This window comes from Chiloscyllium plagiosum, unplaced genomic scaffold (assembly GCF_037043375.1).
Source record: "Chiloscyllium plagiosum isolate Xiang-an unplaced genomic scaffold, Cpla_swu_hap1 HiC_scaffold_9, whole genome shotgun sequence".
Taxonomy (NCBI): Eukaryota; Metazoa; Chordata; class Chondrichthyes; order Orectolobiformes; family Hemiscylliidae; genus Chiloscyllium; species Chiloscyllium plagiosum.
In genome coordinates, this window is record NW_028270147.1 from 5,795,401 (window position 1) to 5,818,230 (window position 22,830).

General features: G+C 42.9%; 1 protein-coding gene across 1 annotated transcript in view; it reads left to right on the forward strand.

Annotated features, from left to right (window-relative positions):
- LOC122554107 (atrial natriuretic peptide receptor 2-like) overlaps positions 1-22,830 on the forward strand; it is a 99,019-nt gene continuing 76,189 nt past the window's right edge. The window contains exons 1-5 of the mRNA XM_043698591.2: positions 1-54; positions 2,602-2,692; positions 13,175-13,307; positions 17,539-17,662; positions 20,757-20,861. Of these exons, the coding sequence (XP_043554526.1) occupies positions 1-54; positions 2,602-2,692; positions 13,175-13,307; positions 17,539-17,662; positions 20,757-20,861 (507 nt within the window). The remainder of the gene's footprint in view (positions 55-2,601; positions 2,693-13,174; positions 13,308-17,538; positions 17,663-20,756; positions 20,862-22,830) is intronic.

Sequence of the window (22,830 nt, forward strand, 5' to 3'; positions counted from 1 at the left end):
ATGGAACATAAGAGACGCTGCGCTGTTTTACAAATCTTCCCTCTTTTCTTCATGGTAAGTAAGCTTGGTTAGTTCCTGAAATATTATAACGTTGATTAGCATGGAAACCATAACATAGATTAATTTTATTTAACTGAAATAAGTGTAATTGAATGATGAGGGCACTTTTATTAATGATGACCAACTGGAAACAGAGAAGAGCTGTTTGTGGGAAATAATGAAGATATTACTGAGTATCAAATGTACAGACAAAGAACACAATGGTGTACTCCTTGACCAGTTGCTCAAACACAGAGTCTGATTCTATTTACTTCAATGATATGATTTTTCTGTAGTGTCTTTTGATGAAAATACAAGTTCTTTAAAACTCCAGAGAGCCAGTCATCCAGTCAGTCAGTCAGCATGAGATGACGGTCCTTTCTCATCTTAAATCATTGTCCGTTCCTGATCTATCATAGCGATGAGGTTAATCCAGCTGATGTGATGCTCAGGATCAGAGGTTGAGGAATCTATTCAGTACACCTGTTTAATGAGTTTCTCTGAGTTTGTAGCCAGGTTTTGTGTCAAACTCAACTTAAAGGAGATACCCTCATGGGAGATAAATTGGATCAATTACTCCTGGCCCTGACTTAATGGATTGAAACATTCTTCCTAATGCTTGCAATGCAATGAAATAGTAATCAATGAAATTGTGGACTAAGTTATGATCTTTCTTTCTTTTATTTTTTTCATGGGTAAGTAACAGCAGAAGTAGGCCATTCAGTCCATCGAGTTTGCTCCACCATTCAACAAGATCTTGGCTGAGCTGATAACCTTCAACTCCACTTTCCTGAAATATTTCCCCATAAGGATTAAAAATCTATCCATCTCAGCTGAACGACTCAGTCTCGCCTCCCTCTACAATAAAGAATTCCACAGATTCACTCCCCTCTGAGAGAAGAAATTCTTCCGCAGTTCTTTCTCAAATGGCTGACCCCTTCCATAAATATGTAGATACAAGTACAGTGCGAGAAAAGGCCCTTTCAGCCCACTATTTCTGTGCTAACTATAATGCCATTCTAAACTATTCCCATCTGTCTGTACAAGGTCTGCATCCCTCTATTTTCTGCCTGTTCATGTGTCTGTCTAAATGCCTCTTAGACGTTGCTATCACATCTGTTTCTAACACCCACTCTAGTAATGAGTTCCAAGCACATATTGCCATCTGTATAAAACCATGCCTCACACATCTCCTTTAATCTATCCCCCTCTCACTCATGCCCCCTAGTAATTGACATTTCCACTCTCAGAATAAATGACCCTGAGTATCCACCCTATCCATGCCTCTCTTCATGTTAATTCCTCTATCAGGTCGTCCCTCAACCTCTGACTCCAAAACAATCCACGTTTTTCCAACCACTCCTTATAACTCATACACTCCAATCCAACAATATCCTGCTAAACCTCTACAATACTCAAAATGTGGCCTAACTAAACCAAATGGGACTATTCTGAGATGATGCACTCTGATCCTAGACTCTCCCACAGGGAAAGACAACCACTTGACAGCTAACCTGTCAAGTCTCTGATGAATCTTGATTTGGAGATGCCGGTATTGGACAAAGTTAAAAATCACACAACACCAGGTTATAGTTTAATTGGAAGCACACTAGCTTTTGGAGCACCGCTCTTTCATCAGGTGACAATCACCTGGGAGGCATGGTGGCACAGTGGTTAGCTGCCAGAGACCCGACTTCAATTCCTGCCTCAGGCGACTGTCTGTGTGGAGTTTGCACATTCTCCCCGTGTCTGCGTGGGTTTCCTCCGGGTGCTCTGGTTTCCTCCCACAGTCCAAAAATGTGCAGGTTAGGTGAATTGCCCATGCTAAATTGCCCGTAGTGTTAAGTGAAGGGGTAAATGTAGGGGAATGGGTGTGGGTGGGTTGCCCTTTGGAGGGTTGGTGTGGACTTGTTGGGCCGAAGGGCCTGTTTCCACACTGTAGGTAATCTAATCTCCTCTCATTCTTCTAAACTCCAATGTGTACAAGCTAAATCTACCCAACCTCTCCTCATAAGACAGTCTCTCCAAACCTGGAGTCACTCCAAAGAACCTTCCCTGAACTGCCTCCAATCTTTCCTTACACAAGGGGACTAAAACTGTTCACAGTGTCCCAGGTGTCATTTAACTGGTGCCTTTCACTGGTTTGGCAAAACCTCCCTATTTTTAAAATCCATTCCCAGTGAAATAAAGGCCATAAATTAAAAACAGGGAACTGTGGAGAGACTCAGCAGGTCTGCCTGCATCTATGGAGAGAGAATCAAAGTTAATTTTTCATGTCCATGATGACTCTTATTCAGAATTGAAAGGAGCTGGAAAATAATGTTTCTTTATGTTAGTGACAGAGTGAGGAGAAGCGAGTGGAACAGATGGTGAGGGTGCCCAGGAATAAAGTAAGAGGTGTTAAATACAGTGGTAAAGGAGCAATTCTCCATTCCCCAATTGAGGTGTTTAAGATATTTAAGGAATTGATAAAGTCAAAGCAAGAAACTATCTTCTCCAGAAGTGAGATGACAATTGAAAACAATGCGAATGTGACTGTTAAGGCTTCATCTTTCTTTTAAGGTTATTCAATGTTGGCATGACTTAGACAACACAGAGTATGACTGTTGGCCCATGGAGCACCCAAATGAGTACAACATGATCGACTGTGCTGGTAAGATCCCATGTCACTTCCTCGGGAAAGTCTGTAACCTTTAAGGCACGGTCCATATGTACATGTGATCGACTGGGAAATGTTTTAGATTTTAAAGGGAAGAAATTCCATGTAGTGTGTTCAACCTTAATGTTCTTTAACATCTTTTTTGAATTAAAACTTTATTAGAAATCATTTCAGAAAATAAAACCTATGATACCCACGACTGACTTAAAAGTAATGACCAATGCTTGAAATATTAATACTTGCTGAAAAGCATTTGGTGCAATGTGCAAATTCCTTATGAAAACTGTATGACAAAAAATAGATTTCTTTCTTATCAATAACACATTTTTTGCCAACTATTTAATTGAAGATTCAATTTAGCAAGTCAGAATTTGACTTAAGTTGAACTTATAGATTGGAGTGAAAGTTATAACAGTGATCAAGTAGTAAAATAAATGTCCTGAAATAAATATCCTGGATGATGATGGGATAGTGTAGGGGGACGAGCTAAGAATAGTTCACAGGTTGACGCAACATCGAGGGCCGAAGGGCTTGATCTGTGCTGTATTGTTCTATGTTCTATGTTCTATACTGACTATTGTCATCAATTGAATTAAACTAGTCTGACTATAGTGGTTTGTACGTTTTCACTTAGTTTTCTTACCCCCAGACTATTTTGTGGTTTTGTTTCCTGTGAGATGTGAACCCTGGCAAGTGCTGTCCATGGTGTACATCTCTATTTAGAGAGTCACAGAGACGTACAGCACATAAGACGTCCTTCAGCCCATCAGGTCTGCACCAATCTATTTATACTAGTCCCACTTTCCTACACTAGGTCCGTAGCCTTGAATGTTCTGACACTTCAAGTGCACATCCAAATACTTTTTAAAGATTATGAGTTTTCTCACCTCAACTGCCGTCCCAAGCAGTACATTCCACGCCCCACCACCCTCTGGGTGAGAAACCAAATTCCTTTAAACCTCCTGCTCTTCAGTTTAAAATGTTGCCCAGTTGTCAATGACCCTTCAACTAAGGGGAACACCTTCATTCTATCCACACTGTCCATGCCCCTCATAATCTTTTGTCTTCTGTCAGATTCTGACAGAGTTCTGTCAGATCCCCCACCTCTGCTCCAGAGACAACAACTCGAGCTTATCCAGCGTCTCTTCAAAGTTAAACAGTTCCATCCCAGGTAATACACTGATGAATCTCCTCTGCACTCCCCTCAGTGAAATCACATCCTTCATATAGTGTGGTGACCAGAACTGCACACAATACTCTAACTCTGGCTGAATCATAGTCGAGAAGAAAGAGCAAAGAACAATACAGCACAGGAACAGGCCCTTCGGCCCTCCAAGCCTTTGCAGACACATTTTGTCCTTCCATACTAAAACTGTCTTCACTTACAGGATCCTTATCCCTCTATTCCCTTCCTATTCATGTAGGTGCTTCTTGAATGCTGCTATTGCGTCTGCTTCCACCACGTCCTCTGACAGCACATTCCAGGCACTCACCATCCTTTGAGTGAAAACCTTGCCTCACACATCACCCACCCACACCTTGAACCTGTGTCCACTAGTAACTGACCTTTCATCTTGAAAGAAAGCCTCATACTTTTCACTTTATCCATGCCATTCACAATTTTATAAACTTCTATCAGGTCGCCCCATAACCTCCTGCGTTTTAGTGCAAATAAACCCAGTCTTTCTTCATCACTAAAATTTCCCCATACCATGTAACATCATGGCAAACCTTTTCTTTACTCTCTCTAAAGCATCCACATCCTTCTGGTAGTCTGGTGACAAGAAAATGTGTGCAATATTCCAAATGTGGCCTAACTAAAGTTCTATAAAGCTACAGCATAACTTGTTTATCCTTATACTCAGTGCCCCTTCCAAAGAAGGCAAGCATGGCATAAGCCCTTTTTTACTCTCTTATCTACCTGCGTTGCCACCTTCAGTGATCTGTGGACCTGCACACTCAGATCCCTCTGCATATCAATACTCCTAACAGTTCTGCCATTCACTGTATAATTTCCACCTGTACTTGACCTTCCAAAATGCATCCCCTCACATTTGTCTGGATTAAACTCCATCTGCCAGCTTTCTGCCCATGCCTCCAACTGATCCACATCCTGCTGTATCCTCTGACAATCCTTTTTGCTATCTGCAACTCCACCAATCTTAGTATTATCTGCAAACTTACTAATTAGAACAAGTATGTTTTCCTCCAAATCATTTATGTAGATCACAAACATCAGAGGTCCCATCACTCATCCCTATGGACACCACTAATCACAATCCTCCTTTCCAAAAAGCATCCTTCCACTGCTACCCTCTGTCTCCTATGACTAGGCCAGTTCTATATCTATCTTGCCAGCTCACCTTTTATAGCAGTCTAGCATGAGGGACATTGTCAAAGGTTTTACTGAAGTCCACGTAGACAACATCAACTGCTTTTTCCTTATCAATCATCTTTGTTACCTCCTCAAAAAACTCAATCAAGTTAGTGAGGCACAACTGCCCTGCATAAAACCATGCTGTCTATCATTAATAAGTCTATTAGCTTCTAAGTGCATTTAGATCTTGTCCCTGAGAATCTTTTTCAATAATTTCTCACCCACTGACATGAAGCTCACAGGCCTGTAATTTCCAGGATTATCCCTGCTAGCCTTATTAATCAATGGGAAATCATTGGCTATTCTCCAGTCCTCTGCAACCTCACCTGTGGCCAAAGAGGATACAAAGATGCCTGTCAATGTCCTGTACAGGTCCTTATTTTTCAGCTTCGTTAATCCAATCCAGTTTAATGCCTATTCGTTACAACTGTTTTGGGATAATCAAATGCCTTTGATAACACTCCAGAGGATAAGTAAGAGGCAATTATAGAGTCATAGAGTCATAGAGATGTACAGCATGGAAACAGACCCTTCGGTCCAACCCGTCCATGCCGACCAGATATCCCAACCCAATCTAGTTCCCATCTCCCAGCACCCAGCCCATATCCCTCCAAACCCTTCCTATTCATATACCCATCCAGGTGCCTCTTAAATGTTGCAATTGTACCAACCTCCACCACTTCCTCTGGCAGTTCATTCCATACACATACCACCCTCTACGTGAAAAAGTTGCCCCTTAGGTCTCTTTTATATCTTTCCCCTCTCACCCTAAACCTATGCCCTCTAGTTCTGGACTCCCCGATCCCAGGGAAAAGATTTTGTCTATTTATCCTATCCATGCCCCTCATAACTTTGTAAACCTCTATAAGGTCACCCTTCAGCCTCCAACGCTCCAGGAAAAACAGCCCTAGCCTGTTCAACCTCTCCCTGTAGCTCAGATCCTCCAACTCTGGCAACATCCTTGTAAATCTTTTCAGAACTCTTTCAAGTTTCACAACATCTTTCCGATAAGAAGAAGACCAAAGTTGCACGCAATATTCCATCAGTGGCCTGACCAATGTCCTGTACAGCCGCAACATGACCTCCCAACTCCTATACTCAATACTCTGATCAATAAAGGAGAGCATACCAAATACCTTCTTCGCTATCCTATCTACCTGCGACTCCAACTTTCAAGGAGCTATGAACCTGCACTGCAAGGTCTCTTTGTTCAGCAACATTCCCTAGGACCTTACCATTAAGTGTATAAGTCCTGCTAAGATTTGCTTTCCCAAAATGCAGCACCTCGCATTTATCCGAATTAAACTCCATCTGACACTTCTCAGCCCATTGGCCCATCTGGTCAAGATCCTGTTGTAATCTGAGGTAACCCTCTTCAATGTCCACTACACCTCCAATTTTGGTGTCATCTGCAATCTTACTAACTGTACCTCTTATGCTCGCATTCATATCATTTATGTAAATGACAAAAAGTAGAGGGCCCAGCATCGATCCTTGTGGAACTCCACTGGTCACAGACCTCCAGTCTGAAAAACAACCCTCCACTACCACCCTCTGTCTTCTACCTTTGAGCCAGTTCCGTATCCAAATGGCTAGTTCTCCCTGTATTCATGAGATCTAACCTTGCGAATCAATCTCCCATGGGGAATCTTGTCGAACGCCTTACTGAAGTCCATATAGATCACATCTACTGCTCTGCCCTCATCAATCTTCTTTGTTACTTCTTCAAAAAACTCAATCAAGTTTGTGAGACATGATTTTCCATGCACAAAGCCATGTTGACTATCCCTAATCAGTCCTTGCCTTTCCAAATACATGTACATCCTGTCCCGCAGGATTCCCTCCAACAACTTGCCCACCACTGCGGTCAGGCTCACTGGTCTATAGTTCCCTGGCTTGTCTTTACCACCCTTCTTAAACAGTGGCACCACGTTTGCCAACCTCCAGTCTTCCGGCACCTCACCTGTGACTATCGATGATACAAATATCTCAGCAAGAGGCCCAGCAATCACTTCTCTAGCTTCCCACAGAGTTCTCGGGTACACCTGATCAGGTCCTGGGGATTTATCCACCTTTAATCATTTCAAGACATCCAGCACTTACTCCTCTGTAATCTGGACATTTTGCAAGATGTCACCATCTATTTCCCTACAGTCTATATCTTCCATATCCTTTTCCACAGTAAATACTGATGCAAAATATTCATTTAGTATCTCTCCCATTTTCTGTGGCTCCACACAAAGGCTGCCTTGCTGATCTATGAGGGGCCCTATTCTCTCCCTAGTTACCCTTTTGTATTTAACATATTTGTAAAAACCCTTTGGATTGTCCTTAATTCTATTTGCCAAAGCTACCTCATGTCCCCGTTTGCCCTCCTGATTTCCTCTTAGGTATACTCCTACTTCCTTTATACTCTTCTAAGGATTCACTCAATCTATCTTGTCTATACCTGACATATGTTTTCTTCTTTTTCTTAACCAAACCCTCAATTTCTTTAGTCATCCAGCATTCCCTATATCTCCCAGCCTTCCCTTTCACTCTGACAGGAATATACTTTCTCTGGATTCTTGTTACCTCATTTCTGAAGGCTTCCCATTTTCCAGCCGTCCCTTTACCTGCGAACATCTGCCCCCAATCAACCTTCGAAAGTTCTTGCCGAATACCGTCAACATCGGCCTTTCTCCAATTTAGAACTTCCACTTTTAGATCCAGTCTATCCTTTTCCATCACTATTTTAAAACAAATAGAATTATGGTCGCTGGCCCCAAAGTGCTCCCCCACTAACACCTCAGTCACCTGCCCTGCCTTATTTCCCAAGAGTAGGTCAAGTTTTGCACCTTCTCTAGTAGGTACATCCACATACTGAATCAGAAAATTGTCTTGTACACATTAAACAAATTCCTCTCCATCTAAACCCTTAACATTATGGCAGTCCCAGTCAATATTTGGAAAGTTAAAATCTCCTACCATAACCACACTATTATTCTTACAGATAGCTGAGATCTCCTTACAAGTTTGTTTCTCAATTTCCCTCTGACTATTGGGGGGTCTATAATACAATCCCAATAAGGTGATCATCCCTTTCTTATTTCTCAGTTCCATCCAAATAACTTCCCTGGATGTATTTCCGGGAATATCCTCCCTCAGCACAGCTGTAATGCTATCCCTTATCAAAAATGCCACTCCCCCTCCTCTCTTGCCTCCCTTTCTATCCTTCCTGTAGCATTTGTATCCTGGAACATTAAGCTGCCAGTCCAGTCCATCCCTGAGCCATGTTTCCATAATTGCTATGATATCCCAGTCCCATGTTCCTAACCATGCCCTGAGGTCATCTGCCTTCCCTTTTGGTGTAGAACGGGAATCACAAATTGGCCAAACCAAGCATGTTTCTTTTGTATTTTTTTAAATGTCAGTTGAATTGACCCTAACCTACCTTTAACAATGGGATTTTTAATTGTCTTCTCCAAGTTTGTTAGGGTCTCTGAATCCACTGTTCAACAGGGGACATTTCAGAATATCTCAAAGGGCCAAATGCTATCCCTTATTCCTAAAGTTTATGTTTTATTCATTTATTCATTCACAAGATGAAGGCATCGCTGGCTAGGCAGCATTGATTACCCATTCCTAATTGCCCAGAGGGCAGTTAAGAGTCAAGAACATTGCTGTGGGTCTGGAATCACATGTAGGCCAGACCGAGTAAGGATGTACTTTTCTATGTCCTATGTTCTAAAGCACAAGTCTGGAAGGAAACCCTGCATTGTGAGTGAGCAGTTGGAATATTCCACACAACAACCATAAAAACATTACGAAAATCACCAGCAAAGACGCCAGCAGGTCCTGCTGGTAATCGAGGTGAAATTAGTCGGAGCACGATACTCCAGGATGAATAACCCTTGCTAGTTCTCAGCTTCAGGAGCTATGTCTCCAATGTTGTCTGACTTACATCCAAAAACCTGGTCCTGAGCTGTTGATGAAATGGAACCCAGCCGTAGTTTAACCTGTTTCTAGGGATGGGTCCCACTGACAGTTAGGGGGGAGTTGTTTAAACTTTGCTCCCAGTCTGCCCTTGGTTATCTTGGTTATCTTGGTTGCCCTTGGTTATCTTGCCAACCACGAGAGTGCATGTTTTAGGGCATAGCATGGCATCATTGGTACCTAGACAGGCCAGGGGAAAGTGAGTACTGCAGATGCTGGAGATCAGTGTCAAAATGTGTGGCGCTAGAAAAGCACAGCTGGTCAGGCAACATCCCAGGAACAGGAGAGTCAACATTTCGAACATAAGCTATTCATCAGGAAAGTCCACAGGGGTAGCCGTGTGCACCCACGTGGGCCCCAGCTATGCCTGCCTCTTTGTCAGGTATGTGGAACAGTTCATCTTCAGCAGTTACACCGGCACCATTCCCCATCTTTTCCTCCGCTACTTCAATGACTGTATCGGCACTACTTCGAGCTCCCACAAGGATGTTGAACATTTCATCAACTTCTCAAACACCTTCAACCTTGATCTCAAATTCGCCTGGACCATCTCAGTCACCTCTCTCCCCTTCATGGATCTCTTCATCTCAATCTCAGGCAATCAACTCAACACGGACATCTACTCCAAACTCACCAATTCCCACAGCTCCCTGGCCTACACTTCCTCCCACCTGTAAAAACACTATCCCTTACTCCCAATTCCTCCACTTCCACTACATCTACTCCCAGGAGGAGCAATTCCAATCCAGGACATCCCAGATGGCCTCCTACTTCAAGGACTGCAATTTTCCCTCCCACGGTCAACAATGGCCTCCAGCGTATCTCCTCCACTTCCCACATCTCCGCCCTTGAACCCCACCCCTACAACCAGATAGATCTTTTATTTTACCGATAATAAATCTATAAAATGATATAGAGGCACTGAAATGATTCCTCAATTTTAATAATGTTCTGAATGCTTCATATTTAGTTATTTTATACACCTAGACACCTTGAAGAGCAGGCTCATAGCTCCTTGAAAGTGGAGTTACAGGTAGATAGTATAGTGAAGAAGGCATTTACTATAGAATCATAGAGATGTACAGCACAGAAATAGACCTTTCGGTCTAACCTGTTCATGTTGACCAGATATTCCAACCTAATCTAGTCCGCTTTTCCAGGCCCAAGTCCCTCTAAACCCTTCCTATTCATATGCCCATCGAGATGCCTTTTAAATGTTGAAATTGTACCAGCCTCCTCCATTTCCTCTGGGAGCTCATTCCAGACATGCACCACCCCCTGCATGAAAATGTTGCATCTTAGGTTGCTTTTATATCTTTCCCCTCCCACCATAAAATTATGCCCTCTAGTTCTGGACTCCCCCATCCCAAGGAAAATACCTTGTCTATTTATCCTATCCAGGCCTCTCATGATTATATAAACCTCTATCAGTTTACCCTTCAGCCTTTAATGCTCCAGGGAAAACAGCTCCAGCCTATTCAGCTCTCCCTATAGCTCAAATCCTCCAACCTTAGCAACATCCTTGCAAATCTTTTCTGAATCCTTTCAGGTTTCATGAAATCCTTCCAATAGGAAGGAGTCCAGAATTGCACGCAATATTCCAAAAGTGGCCTAACCAACTTGCTGTACGGCTGCAACATGACCTCCCAACTCCTTTATTCAATGCTCTGACCAATAAAGGAAAGCATACCAAACGCCTTCTTCACTATCCTATCTACCTGAGACTCTACTTTCAAGGAGCTATGAACCTGCACTCCAAGGTCTCTATGTTCAGCAACACTCCCCAGAACGTTACCATTAAGTGTATAAGTCCTGCTAAGATTTGCTTTCCCAAAATGCAGCACCTCGCATTTATCTAAATTAAACTCCATCTGCCACTCCTCAGCCCATTGGCCCATCTGATCAAGATCCTGCTGTAATCTGAGGTAACCTTCTTTACTGAAAATGTGTTGCTGGAAAAGCGCAGCAGGTCAGGCAGCATCCAGGGAACAGGAGAATCGACGTTTCGGGCATAAGCCCTTCTTCAGTAACCTTCTTTACTGTCCACTACACCTCCAATTTTGGTGTCAACTGCAAACTTACTAACTATACCTCCTCTGTTCATATCCAAATCATTTATATAAATGGCGAAAAGTAGTGGACCCAGCATTGATCCTTGTGGCACTCCATTGGTCACAGGCCTCCAGTCTGAAAAGCAACCCTCCTCCACCACCCTTTGGGCATATGAATAGGAAGGGTTTAGAGGGACTTGGGCCAAGTGCTGGAAAAGGGGACGAGATTAGGTTGGAATATCTAGTCAGCATGAACGGGTCTTCTACCTTTGAGCCAGTTCTGTATCCAAATGGCTAGTTCTACCTGTATTCCATGAGATCTAATCTTGCTAACTGGTCCCCCATGGGGAACCTTGTCGAACGCCTTACTGAAGTCCATATAGATCACATCTATTGCTCTGGCCTCATCAATCCTCTTTGTTACTTTTTCAAAAAGCTTAATTGAGTTCATGAGACATGATTTCCATTCACAAAGTATGCTTGTCCTTATTGGTCAACACATTGAATGTACGAGTTAGAAGGTCACGTTGTGGCTGTACAATACATTCGTTAGGCCACATTTGGAATATTATGTGCAATTCTGGTCTCCCTGCTGTAAGAAAAATGTTTTGAAACTTGAAAGGGTTCAGAAAAGATTTACAAGGATGTTGCCAGGTTTGAAAGGTTTGAGCTGTAGGGAGAGGCTGAATAGGCTAGGGCTGTTTTCCCTGGAGCGATGGAGGCTGAGGGGTGACCTTATAGAGGCGTATAAAATCATGAGGAGCAGAGAACATTGAATATAGAACATTAAAGTGCAGTACAGTACATCGACCTGTGAAACCAATGTGAAGCCCATCTAACCTACACTATTCCATTTTCATGGAGGAGAAAGTGAGGACTGCACATGCTGGAAATCAGAGCTGAAAATGTGTTGCTGGAAAAGTGCAGCAGGTCAGGCAGAATCCAACGAACATCCTGAAGAAGGGCTTATGCCCGAAACGTCGATTCTCCTGTTCCTTGGATGCTGCCTGACCTGCTGCGCTATTCCATTATCATCCATGGTTATCCAATGACCATTTAAGTGCCCTTGAAGTTGGTGAGTCTACTACTGATGCAGGCAGGGTGTTCCACGCCCCTACTACTCTCTCAGAGTAAAGAATGGGTAAAATAAGGTCTTATCCCTGGGGTAGGGGAGTCCAAAACTAGATGGCATAGGTTAAGGGTGAGGGGGAAAAATTTAAAAGGGACCTAAAAGGCAACTTTTTCATGCAGAGTGGTGTGTGTATGGAATGAGCTGCCAGAGGAAGCGGTGGAGGCTGGTACAATTGCAACATTTAAAAGGCATCTGGATGGGTATATGATTAGGAAGGGTTTAGAGGGGTATGGGCCAAGTGCTGGTAAATGGGACTAGATTAATTTAGGATAGCTGGTTGGCATGGACAAGTTAGTGTGAAGGATTTGTTTGTGTTGTACATCTCTCTGACTCTATGACTCCATGATTTGAATTTGAAAGATTAGGGATACCTGGTCAGTTTCTTGTTCAAAGAGGTGAACGGAAGAACATGTAAACATACTTTTAAAAAAGGCATTTCCTGATCATCGCAATCACAAATAGCTGATTGGCCAAATTAGTAACTGGACAATACATGCAAATTTGTGCTGCAGTCAGTGAAGTAAAAAGAGAGTGGTGTCATGTGAGAGAGGTGATCAGTTGTCTAACCGAAGGGTCAGGTGAGGGGAGAGGGTGAGAAAGTGGGTCTTTCACAGTAAACTCAGGCAGTGTGGGAATTGAATCCACGCTGTTGGCATTACTCTGTATCACAAAGCAGCCATCCAGTGAACCGACACCTGTCAGTGAAGCAATGGGACTGAAGAGAGATACAGTGCATAATTCCAGGTTTGGTTTTGAAAGCACCACATTTCCACCCAATGAAGACATGGTCTCCAAGGGAAAAAGGACAAGAAAACATTGGAATATCTACTCAACCTTTTGACTATAGAGACTGAAGAGCAAGGGTTAGTTGGTTTTTCATCTGTGTATTTATGTAATTACAGGGCTCTGTTAATTGTGATTTTCTTCCTCTCTGTTTTAAGGATTGGAGATGAGCTGGGTCATCAGGCCTCCTGAGAAAGTGCAGAGTGGGGAGGAATTCAATGTCACCTACACCGTCTCTGCCTCCAATGACTTCTATCAGATGGCTGTCACAAATGGAATTCTGAAATACAGGTGGGAATTAATGAGAAGGAACAGAATTTCCCTTTTCTTTTGAAACCACCATCAATGTTACTCACTGCATCATCATTTTCCATTGGGGAAATAATGGAACATCAACCTTATTACAATTTTCACTCTCTTCTGAAAATATGTCTTGAACTCACTCGTGGGCGGCACGGTGGCACAGTGGTTAGCACTGCTGCCTCACAGCGCCAGAGACCCGGGTTCAATTCCCGACTCAGGCGACTGACTGTGTGGAGTTTGCACGTTCTCCCCGTGTCTGCGTGGGTTTCCTCCGGGTGCTCCGGTTTCCTCCCACAGTCCAAAGATGTGCAGATTAGGTGAATTGGCCATGCTAAATTGCCCTTAGTGTTAGGTAATAAGGGGTAAATGTAGGGGTATGGGTGGGTTGCGCTTCGGCGGGTCGGTGTGGACTTGTTGGGCCGAAGGGCCTGTTTCCACACTGTAAGTAATCTAATCTAATAAAGTAAGTAATCTAATCTAATCAAAAAGCAGTCTCCATGAGATGACTATTTGTAATGGAATTAATACGATTTAAAGTGTGGTCAAATATTAAGTCATTTTGGAAGTTATTAAACTGGTGTTAGAGCATAGAATATAGAACAGTACAGGCCCTTCAGCCCACAATATTGTGCCAAGCATTTATCTGAATCTAAGATCAAGCTAACCTACACACCCATCAATTTACTGCATCCATGTTTTTGTCCAGCAGTTGCTTAAACATCCCTAATGTCTCTGACTCTACTACCACCGCTAGCAGTGTATTCCATGCAGCCAGCACTCTCTGTGTAAAATATCTACCTGACATCTCCCCTATACTTACCTCCAACCATCCTAACATTATGATCCCTTGTGACAGCCATTTCTGCCCTGGGAAAAAGTCTCTGGCTATCTACTCTATCTATGCCTCTCATTACCTTGTACACCTCGATCAAGTTACCTCTCTTTCTTCTCTCCAGTGTGAAACGCACTAGCTCACTCAACCTTTCTTCATAAGACATGCCCTCCAATCCAGGCAGCATCCTGGTAAATCTCCTGTGCACCCTCTCTAAAGCATCTACATTCTTCCTATAGTGAGGTGACCAGAACTGGTCATTATATTCCAAGTGTGGTCTAACCAGAGTTTTATAGAACTGTAGCAAAATCTCGTGGCTCTTAAACTCAATCCCCCTTGTAAAGAAAGCCAAAACACCATACGCCTTCTTATCAACCCTGAGAACAACCCTTAACAATTACTGAGAACAATATTTGCTAATCAATCCTAATTGTCCCAAGAGTTATACTAACAACCAATTTAAGATTATCATTCACTCTTGTGGCTTGGCTCACTCATGTGTTCTAAGGGTTACGTATATTCACACAATGGGCCCCTGTGCTTTGCAAATAACATAAGTAAGTGTATAAATTGCACCCACTTCAAGTAAAACAAAAAGCTTGGGGGACACTCAATCCTGACTCATTCTACATCACATTGCCTTTACTAATCAGAGTCCACTTGCCAATTGTTACAATGTGGAGGTCGAACCCCTCTGTTAATTAAAATAAACATTTAGAAAAGCTCGTCTTGCCTCATAATCTGTTAAAATGTGTGAGTGAGTGAGAACTCGTCATTTCCACTATTTCACTCAGCAAAGGGGCTGAAAGTTAAATGGGAGGGGGCTGGGGCTGGAGGGAAGGTAACTGGGAATGCAATAGGTAGATGAAGGTGGGGGCTGATGGTGATAGTTTAGAGGGGAGGGTGCAGCAGATAGGTGGGAAGGAAGAAGGACAGGTAGGACAGGTCAAGGGGGTAGTGCCGAGTTGGAAGTTTGGATCTGGGATGAAATGCGGGGAGGGGAGATGAGGAAACTGGTGAAATCGACATTGATGTTGTGTGATTGGAGAGGGTCCCAAGGTGGAAGATGAAGTGTTCTTCCTCCAGGTGTCTGGTGGCTAGAGTTTCGTGGTGGAGAAGGCCTAGGATTTGCATGTACTTGGCGGAGTTGAAGTGGTCAGCCAAAAGGCGGTGGGGATTCACGGGACTCTGATGAGTTATTTTCTTTTGTCTCCTTTCGATTCCTTATTATTCCTTCGGATTCTTTGCTGATAAAATCATCATGGATAGAACAGTGATTAACACTGCTGCCTCACAGCACCAGGGACCCAAGTTCAATCCCTGCCTCAGGCAACTGTCTGTGTGGAGTTTGCACATTTTCCCTGTGTCTGTGTGGGTTTCCTCTGGGTGTGGATTCCTCCCATAGTCTAAAGGTGTGCAGGTTAGGTGGATTGGCCATGCTAAATTGCCCATAGTTTAGATCAGAGTGGTGCTGGAATAGCACAGCAGGTCAGGCAGCATCTGAGGAGCAGGAAAATTGAAGTTTCCTAATGGTAAGGTCCTAGGGAGTGTTGCTGAACAAAGAGACCTTGCAGTGCAGGTTCATAGCTCCTTGAAAGTGGAGTTGCAGGTAGATAGGATAGTGAAGAAGGCGTTTGGTATGCTTTCCTTTATTGGTCAGAGTATTGAGTACAGGAGTTGGGAGGTTATGTTGTAGCTCTACAGGACATTGATCAGGCCACTGTTGGAATATTGCACGCAATTCTGGTCTCCTTCCTATTGGAAAGATGTTGTGAAACTTGAAAGGGTTCAGAAAAGATTTACAAGGATGTCGCCAAGTTTGGAGGATTTGAGATATAGGGAGAGGCTTAACAGGCTGGGGCTGTTTTCCCTGGAGTGTTGGAGGCTGAGGGATGACCTTATAGAGGTTTACAAAATTACGAGGGACATGGATAGGGTAAATAGGCAAAGTCTTTACCCTGTGGTGGGGGAGTCCAGAACTAGAGGGCATAGGTTTAGGGTGAGAGGGGAAAGATATAAAAGAGACCCAAGGGGCAACGTTTTCACGCAGAGGGTGATACGTGTATGGAATGAGCTGTCAGAGGAAGTGGTGGAGGCTGGTACAATTGCAACATTTAAGAGGCATTTGGATGGGTATATGAATAGGAAGGGTTTGGAGGGATATGGGCTGGGTGTTGACAGGTGGGACTAGATTGGGTTGGGATATCTGGTCGGCATGGACGGGTTGGACTGAAGGGTCTGTTTCCATGTTGTTCATTTCTATGACAATAAGACTCTATGACTCTGATCTCAACTCTGCTTTCCAGCATCTGCAGTGGCAAAATGCTGGGATGGGGCAGATCTGGATGGGATGTTCTTCAGAGGGTTAATGTGGACACAAAGGGCCAATTGGCTAATTCCCACACTGTAAGGATCCTATGACATGAATTTGTGGATACATGACTTCTTAGGCTTTCATTCTTTGGTTGAGAATTCGCCCATTCAGTTCCTCTGAAGATGTTTTTCTCCCCATTACCTTTTAACAGAGCAGCTCACCCATCACTTGTTCAAAGGAAATTACGATGGATAATAAATTCTGACTTAGTCAGCATTGCCCACATCCTGTGAATAAACAATGAAAATATAAAACTCGATACTCAACTTTCTGCTGCTGTTGGCGAAAGTGAGGACTGCAGATGCTGGAGATCAGAGTCTAGATTAGAGTGATGCTGGAAAAGCACAGTAGGTCAGGCAGCATCCGAGGAGCAGGAAAACCGACATTTCAGGCAAAAGCCCTTCATCAGGAATTCTACTGCGGTACCTTTGTGCCTTGATCTTTGAGCACTTGAGGCTTGACTATAAACCATCAAGTTTTTTATGCAAAGAGTTCAAAATCATGCCGTTGGCAGATAAGGAGAAACCGTTTCTGGGTGCGGGAGGATTGGTAACCAAAGGGCATGGGTTGATGAGAATCAGCAAAAAAGCAGGCAATGACATGAGGGGGGAAAACATATTTTGAGTTGGATTGATTCTGAATTATAAAAAGGTTTAGTAGGTTCACTGATAAATTTTGAAAAGAGCATTGGATACATATCAAAGAGAAAATATTTGCAATGTTTAATGGCTGGGAGAATGTGGATCACTTTCTAAAAAAACAGCATAGTCATGGTGGGCAGCATGGCCTTTTCTGATCTGTACGATTTCTGGATTCTATCAGAAAAGGTCTATTGTGAACTTTAATCAATTTACACCAGCTTGATTAATCAAGTACTACAATGCCCACCATTAGATGCTGTTAAGTGTATATAAAATACTAATTCTCTATTAAGTACAAAATGTACTTTGTTCTACTTTGAAAAGATTCCAATGTTGTTTTGTTTCACACATATTTGCTTTGTTAATACACAGCAATGCAAGCGAAGCCAAAAGATTTTGTGAGGAAAGGGAATGTCCAATCAACTGGAAAGATGCAACTGAAAGCAACTGCTGTGTTTACCATGCCAACATCCACTCCTGTCCTCTGGCATTCATGGTGCGTGCTTACTGTATTTCATGGTTATTCACTGTGCAGCTCATTTACAAATCTGTCCATGGCTTCATCCCCTCTCTATCACTGTATCCTCCTCCAGACCCTCCAGAATCTTTATCCTCTCAGACGACTTGTGCATGTCTAATTTTCATCACATCAAATAAAAGAAAAGCAAAACGCTGCAGATTGTGGAATCTAAAACAAACACTTGCTGGAGAAACTCAGCAGGTCTGAGGAGAGAGAAACAGTGTACATTTGAAGTGCAATGTGACTTCTCTTCAGAACCATTCTGAAGAAGAGTTAAACTGGACTCGAAATATAAACTTTCTTTCTCCTCAGACACTGCCAACCTATTGAGTTTCTCCAGCACTTTCTATTCGTGTTTTGTCACTCCACCATTGGTGACTGTGTTTTCTGCTGTAGACCTGAAGGTTCCTCTCTGTCTGACCTTTTCTGAAATGCAACTTAAAACTTACCGATTGACGAAACTTTAGTTCACCTGCTCTAACGCAACCTCACATGGCTCAGTGGCACATTTTTGATAATCTCTCCTGTGAGGCATCTTACTAAGATTATTGTGCAGACTGTTGTTGCTGTTTTGATGTAGTCAATGGAAATGTAATGGAAATTATTGCTTTCAGTGCTGTTTGTAACACTGATGGTAGAATTACACGTGCGATGAATGAATAAGTGATTTAGGAGCATGGGGCCACTCAACCCCTCAATCCTGCTTTGCCATTAGGACTATTTTGATCTGATTACTGCATGTTGCCACCTACCCCACTCCTTACTTACCAAGAATCTATCCATCACGACTTTATTGCTCAGACCTTTGAGTATAGGAATTGGGACATCATGTTGAGGTTGTACAGGACATTGTTCAGGCCTCTTCTGGAATACTGTGACCAATTCTGGTTGCCCTGTTACAGGAAGAATATTATTAAGTTGGGGAGAGTTCAAAAAGATTTACAAGGATGTTGCCAGGAATAGAGGGGCTGGGTTTTAAGCAGAGGCTTGATAGATTAGGACTTTTCTCACTGGTGGTTGAGGCGTGACCCTACAGAGATTTATAACATCATGAGGAATGTAGATAAAGTGAATAGCAAGTGTCTTTTCCCTAGGGTGGGGGATTTCAAGACTAGGGGGTAATTTTTTAGGGTGAGAGGAGAAAGTTTAAAAAAGACACGAATGTCAATTTTTTTACACAGAGAGTCGTTTGTGTGTGGAATGAGCTTCCAGAGAAAGGATGGACGCGGGTACAGTTACAACGTTTAAAAGACATTGGATAAGTTCACGAATAAGAAATGTTTAGAGGGATATGGGCCAGGAGCAGGCAGGTGGGACTAGTTTAGTTTTGGATTATGGTTGGCATAGACTGGTTGGGCCGAAGGGTCTGTTGTATGACTCAATGGCTCTACCTTAAATATATTGAAACACTCTGTTTCCAGCATTTTCTCAGAAAGAGGGTTTAAACCATTCAAAACCCTCTGAGAGAAAGAAAATTCTCATCATCTCATGTTTAAAATGGGGACCCCTGATTTTGAAAAAAAATGACTCCTAGTTTCTTCCAAAGACAGAAATATCTTTTCTGCATCACTCTGCCAATACCCCTCAAAATCTCTTTCAATTAGTTAATAAAACTTTTAAAAACCTAATTGCTGGGCATTAACTGGCACCGCTTATTTACTTGACGAGGAACCTTATCATTATAAGAAATTGTTTCCGTTAGGCGGGGAGACTAGGACCCATGGTCACAGCCTTAAAATTAGAGGGGGTCAATTCAGAACAGAAATGCGGAGACATTTCTTCAGCCAGAGTGTGGTGGGCCTGTGGAATTCATTGCTGCAGAGTGCAGTTAAGGCCGGGATGCTAAATTACTTCAAGGCAGAGATTGATAAATTCTTGATGTCACAAGGAATTAAGGGCTACGGGGAGAATGCGGGTAAGTGGAGTTGAAATGCCCATCAGCCATGATTAAATGGCGTAGTGGACTTGATGGGCTGAATGGCCTTACTTCCACTCCTATGTCTTATGGTCTTATGGTCTAACCTGCCGACAATATAAAGGAATGCTTCTTCACAATGGTTCAGGTCTGGGGAGAGAGAGTGGTGACGGTGAAAAGAGTCGGCTGTCATACAGTGGTGGTGTCCCTCCCTCTGAGTCAGGTGAGCCAGCTGCTGCACAGGTGTTAATAAAATTCCTGAACAGGTTGATCAGAAATATCCAAACACTGACTGAGAAAACATTTGCATGGCCACTGGGAGGAAGAGCAGGGAATTGAGATGAATGAAGTGACTTCCTCAGAAGAAACTGGACTTTTATTTGGAAAGGAAGGATGTGCAGACTCACGGGGAGAAGACGGAAAGTGGCACAAGGGGAGTTGCTCATTCAGGAATGGGGTCGAGTAGTAATGTCACTGGTAATGTCAGTGGGCTGGTAACCTAGAACAGCAGGCACTAATGTCCTTGAGCACTTGGGATCAAATCCCACAATAGCAAATTTCAATAAAAATCTGGATTTATAATCTAGCCTCACGGTGAATATGTAACCAGCACTAATTGCCAAAATTCATTTGGATTAGTTGGCTGGACAGCTGATTCGCAGTGCAGTGATGCCAACAGAATGGGTCTGATTTTTGTTAGAGCAGTCGGAGGCTGTGGGATGACCTGATCAAAATATATCATATTATGACAGACGTGGATAATCAGATTCTCTTTGGAAATATCAAATACTGGGGGCAGTGGTGAGAGGAGGAAAATGTTTCACACACAGGGTGGTAGGTCCTTGGAAGGTACTGCCAGGGGTCGTGGTAGAAGCAGGTAACAACGTCTAAGAGGTGGTTAGACAGACACATGAACAGGTTGGAAATAGAGGGATACAGACCACGTGCAGGTAGATAGGATTAGTTTAGAATGTCTTTGTGGTCGGCACCGATATGATGGGCTGAAAGGCCTATTGCTGTGCTGTACTGCTCTATGTTCTTTGTTCTATGAAAGCCAACCCAAACACAATGGGCTGAATGACGTCCTTCCATGCTCTAACCATTCTATCATCCCACAGATTTCACAATCAGAGTTTCATATCTTGTTTATTTCAGAAAAAAGGTGGAATCTGTGGTCCGTGGATACCAGACGATGGCAAAATAGTTACTCACACCATTTCTCAAGCAGGCAAGATGTCTCAACAAAACTGGACAAGTAAGGTACAGGTTTATGAGAAGTTGGACTATTCATATCTAAACACAAGACTTACCTGATGGTCCCTATCCACTATCAGTGAATCAAGAAATAAAGGGAAAGCTACAATTCTGCTTCAGGACTGGCTTCTTGCAAATTGATCATTGTACAATTAGAAAAAGTTTAGTTTAATGCAATATGCACCAGATATTTCCCCTTCTTTAGGGTTATAAGATGAAAGGTGTGTGATTTATATATATTTATGTATTAATATCAATTTTTGGAGTTTAAAATTTAAGGTAAGCATATATGTTATTCTATATTTTTGTGAAGAGATTTAGTAATTAACTAAGTCAGATTTTACAGATTTACTCTGTCAACAAGTAGAATACTTGAAGGCTTCCTGAATGGTTAATGGAAGTTTGTTTATAATGTGGGGTTTTTTAGATTAGATTACATTACAGTGTGGAAACAGGCCCTTCGGCCCAACAAGTCCACACCAACCCGCCGAAGTGCAACCCACCCATACATTTACCCCTTTACCTAACTCTACGGGCAATTTAGCATGGCCAATTCACCTGACCTGCACATCTTTGGACTGTGGGAGGAAACCGGAGCACCCAGAGGAAACTCACGCAGACACGGGGAGAACGTGCAAACTCCACACAGTCAGTCGCCTGAGGCAGGAATTGAACCCGGGTCTCTGGCGCTATGAGGCAGCAGTGCTAACCACTGTGCCACCATGCCGCCCACAGGTTCTGTGCAGATGGTTTTGTGACAGGAAAAGAAAGAAGTCACAAACCATCTGCACAGCTGAATCTAAGATAGGTAAATTAATTATTTTCTGTTAAAAATCATCTGACCTCAGTTCAAAGGAGAGTCTAGATTAGAGTGGTGCTGGAAAAGCACAGCAGGTCAGGCAGCATCTGAGGAGCAGGAAAATCAACGTTTCGGGCAAAAGCCCTTCATCAGGAATGGAGGCAGGGTGCCTGCAGAGTGGAGAGATAAATGAGAGGGGGGTGGGGGTGGGGAGAAAGTAGCACAGAGTACAATAGGTGAATGGGGGTGGGGATGGAGGTGATAGATCAGAGGGGAGGGTGGAGTGGATAGATGGAAGGAGAACTGACTGAATTATATGTAAGGATCATTTCTGCTAGACAAAAAGGGGTTTCTTCAGACAGCTGAAGGAATAAGTTACCTCAGTGAAAGACATTTGCTGTGCAAGTCAAAAATAAAAGGGCTTCACATTTCAAAACTGGAACCATAAAGAAAGAGTTAATGATTGGACAGGGAAGTTAACGTCCTCTGGATTTTGATTAATTGTAATTTAGATTACCTACAGTGTGGAGACACGCCCTTCAGCCCAACAAGTCCACACTGACCCTCCAAAGAGCAACCCACCCAGATCCATTCCCCTACATTTACCCCTGACTAATCCACCTAACTCTATGGGCAATTTAGCATAGCCAATTCACCCAACCTACATATGTTTGGACTGTGGGAGGAAACCAGAGCACCCGGAAGAAACCCACGCAGACACAGGGAGAATGTGCAAACTCCACACAGACAGTTGCCTGAGGCAGGAATTGAACCTGGGTCCGTGGCGCTGTGAGGCAGTAGTGCTAACCACTGAGCCACCGTGCCGCCCCTCTTGTAGATAGTAATGTTTGAGTAGATGGTATTTTGCTTTCTGGGTGTTTGAAATGTTTTAAGCTAATTTATACGTAGATCGTTTGATTTACTTGATTTTATTTTTCTTTCTGTCTTTTGTGTAATAAATTTCTGTTTCATTGTTAAAGCCAAATCTGCAGCCCTGTGTACATTTATGTTTCTATTAAAAAAACACATTAAATATTATAAGAACAAATTATATTCTATCAAGCCAGATCTGACTTATCTATGAATAACATGAGTTGGGATTATAGAACAAACCTTCAGGATTGAAATTGATGGGTTTCCACTCTGGTTTGATGGATGGTAAGTCCAACGTATGAT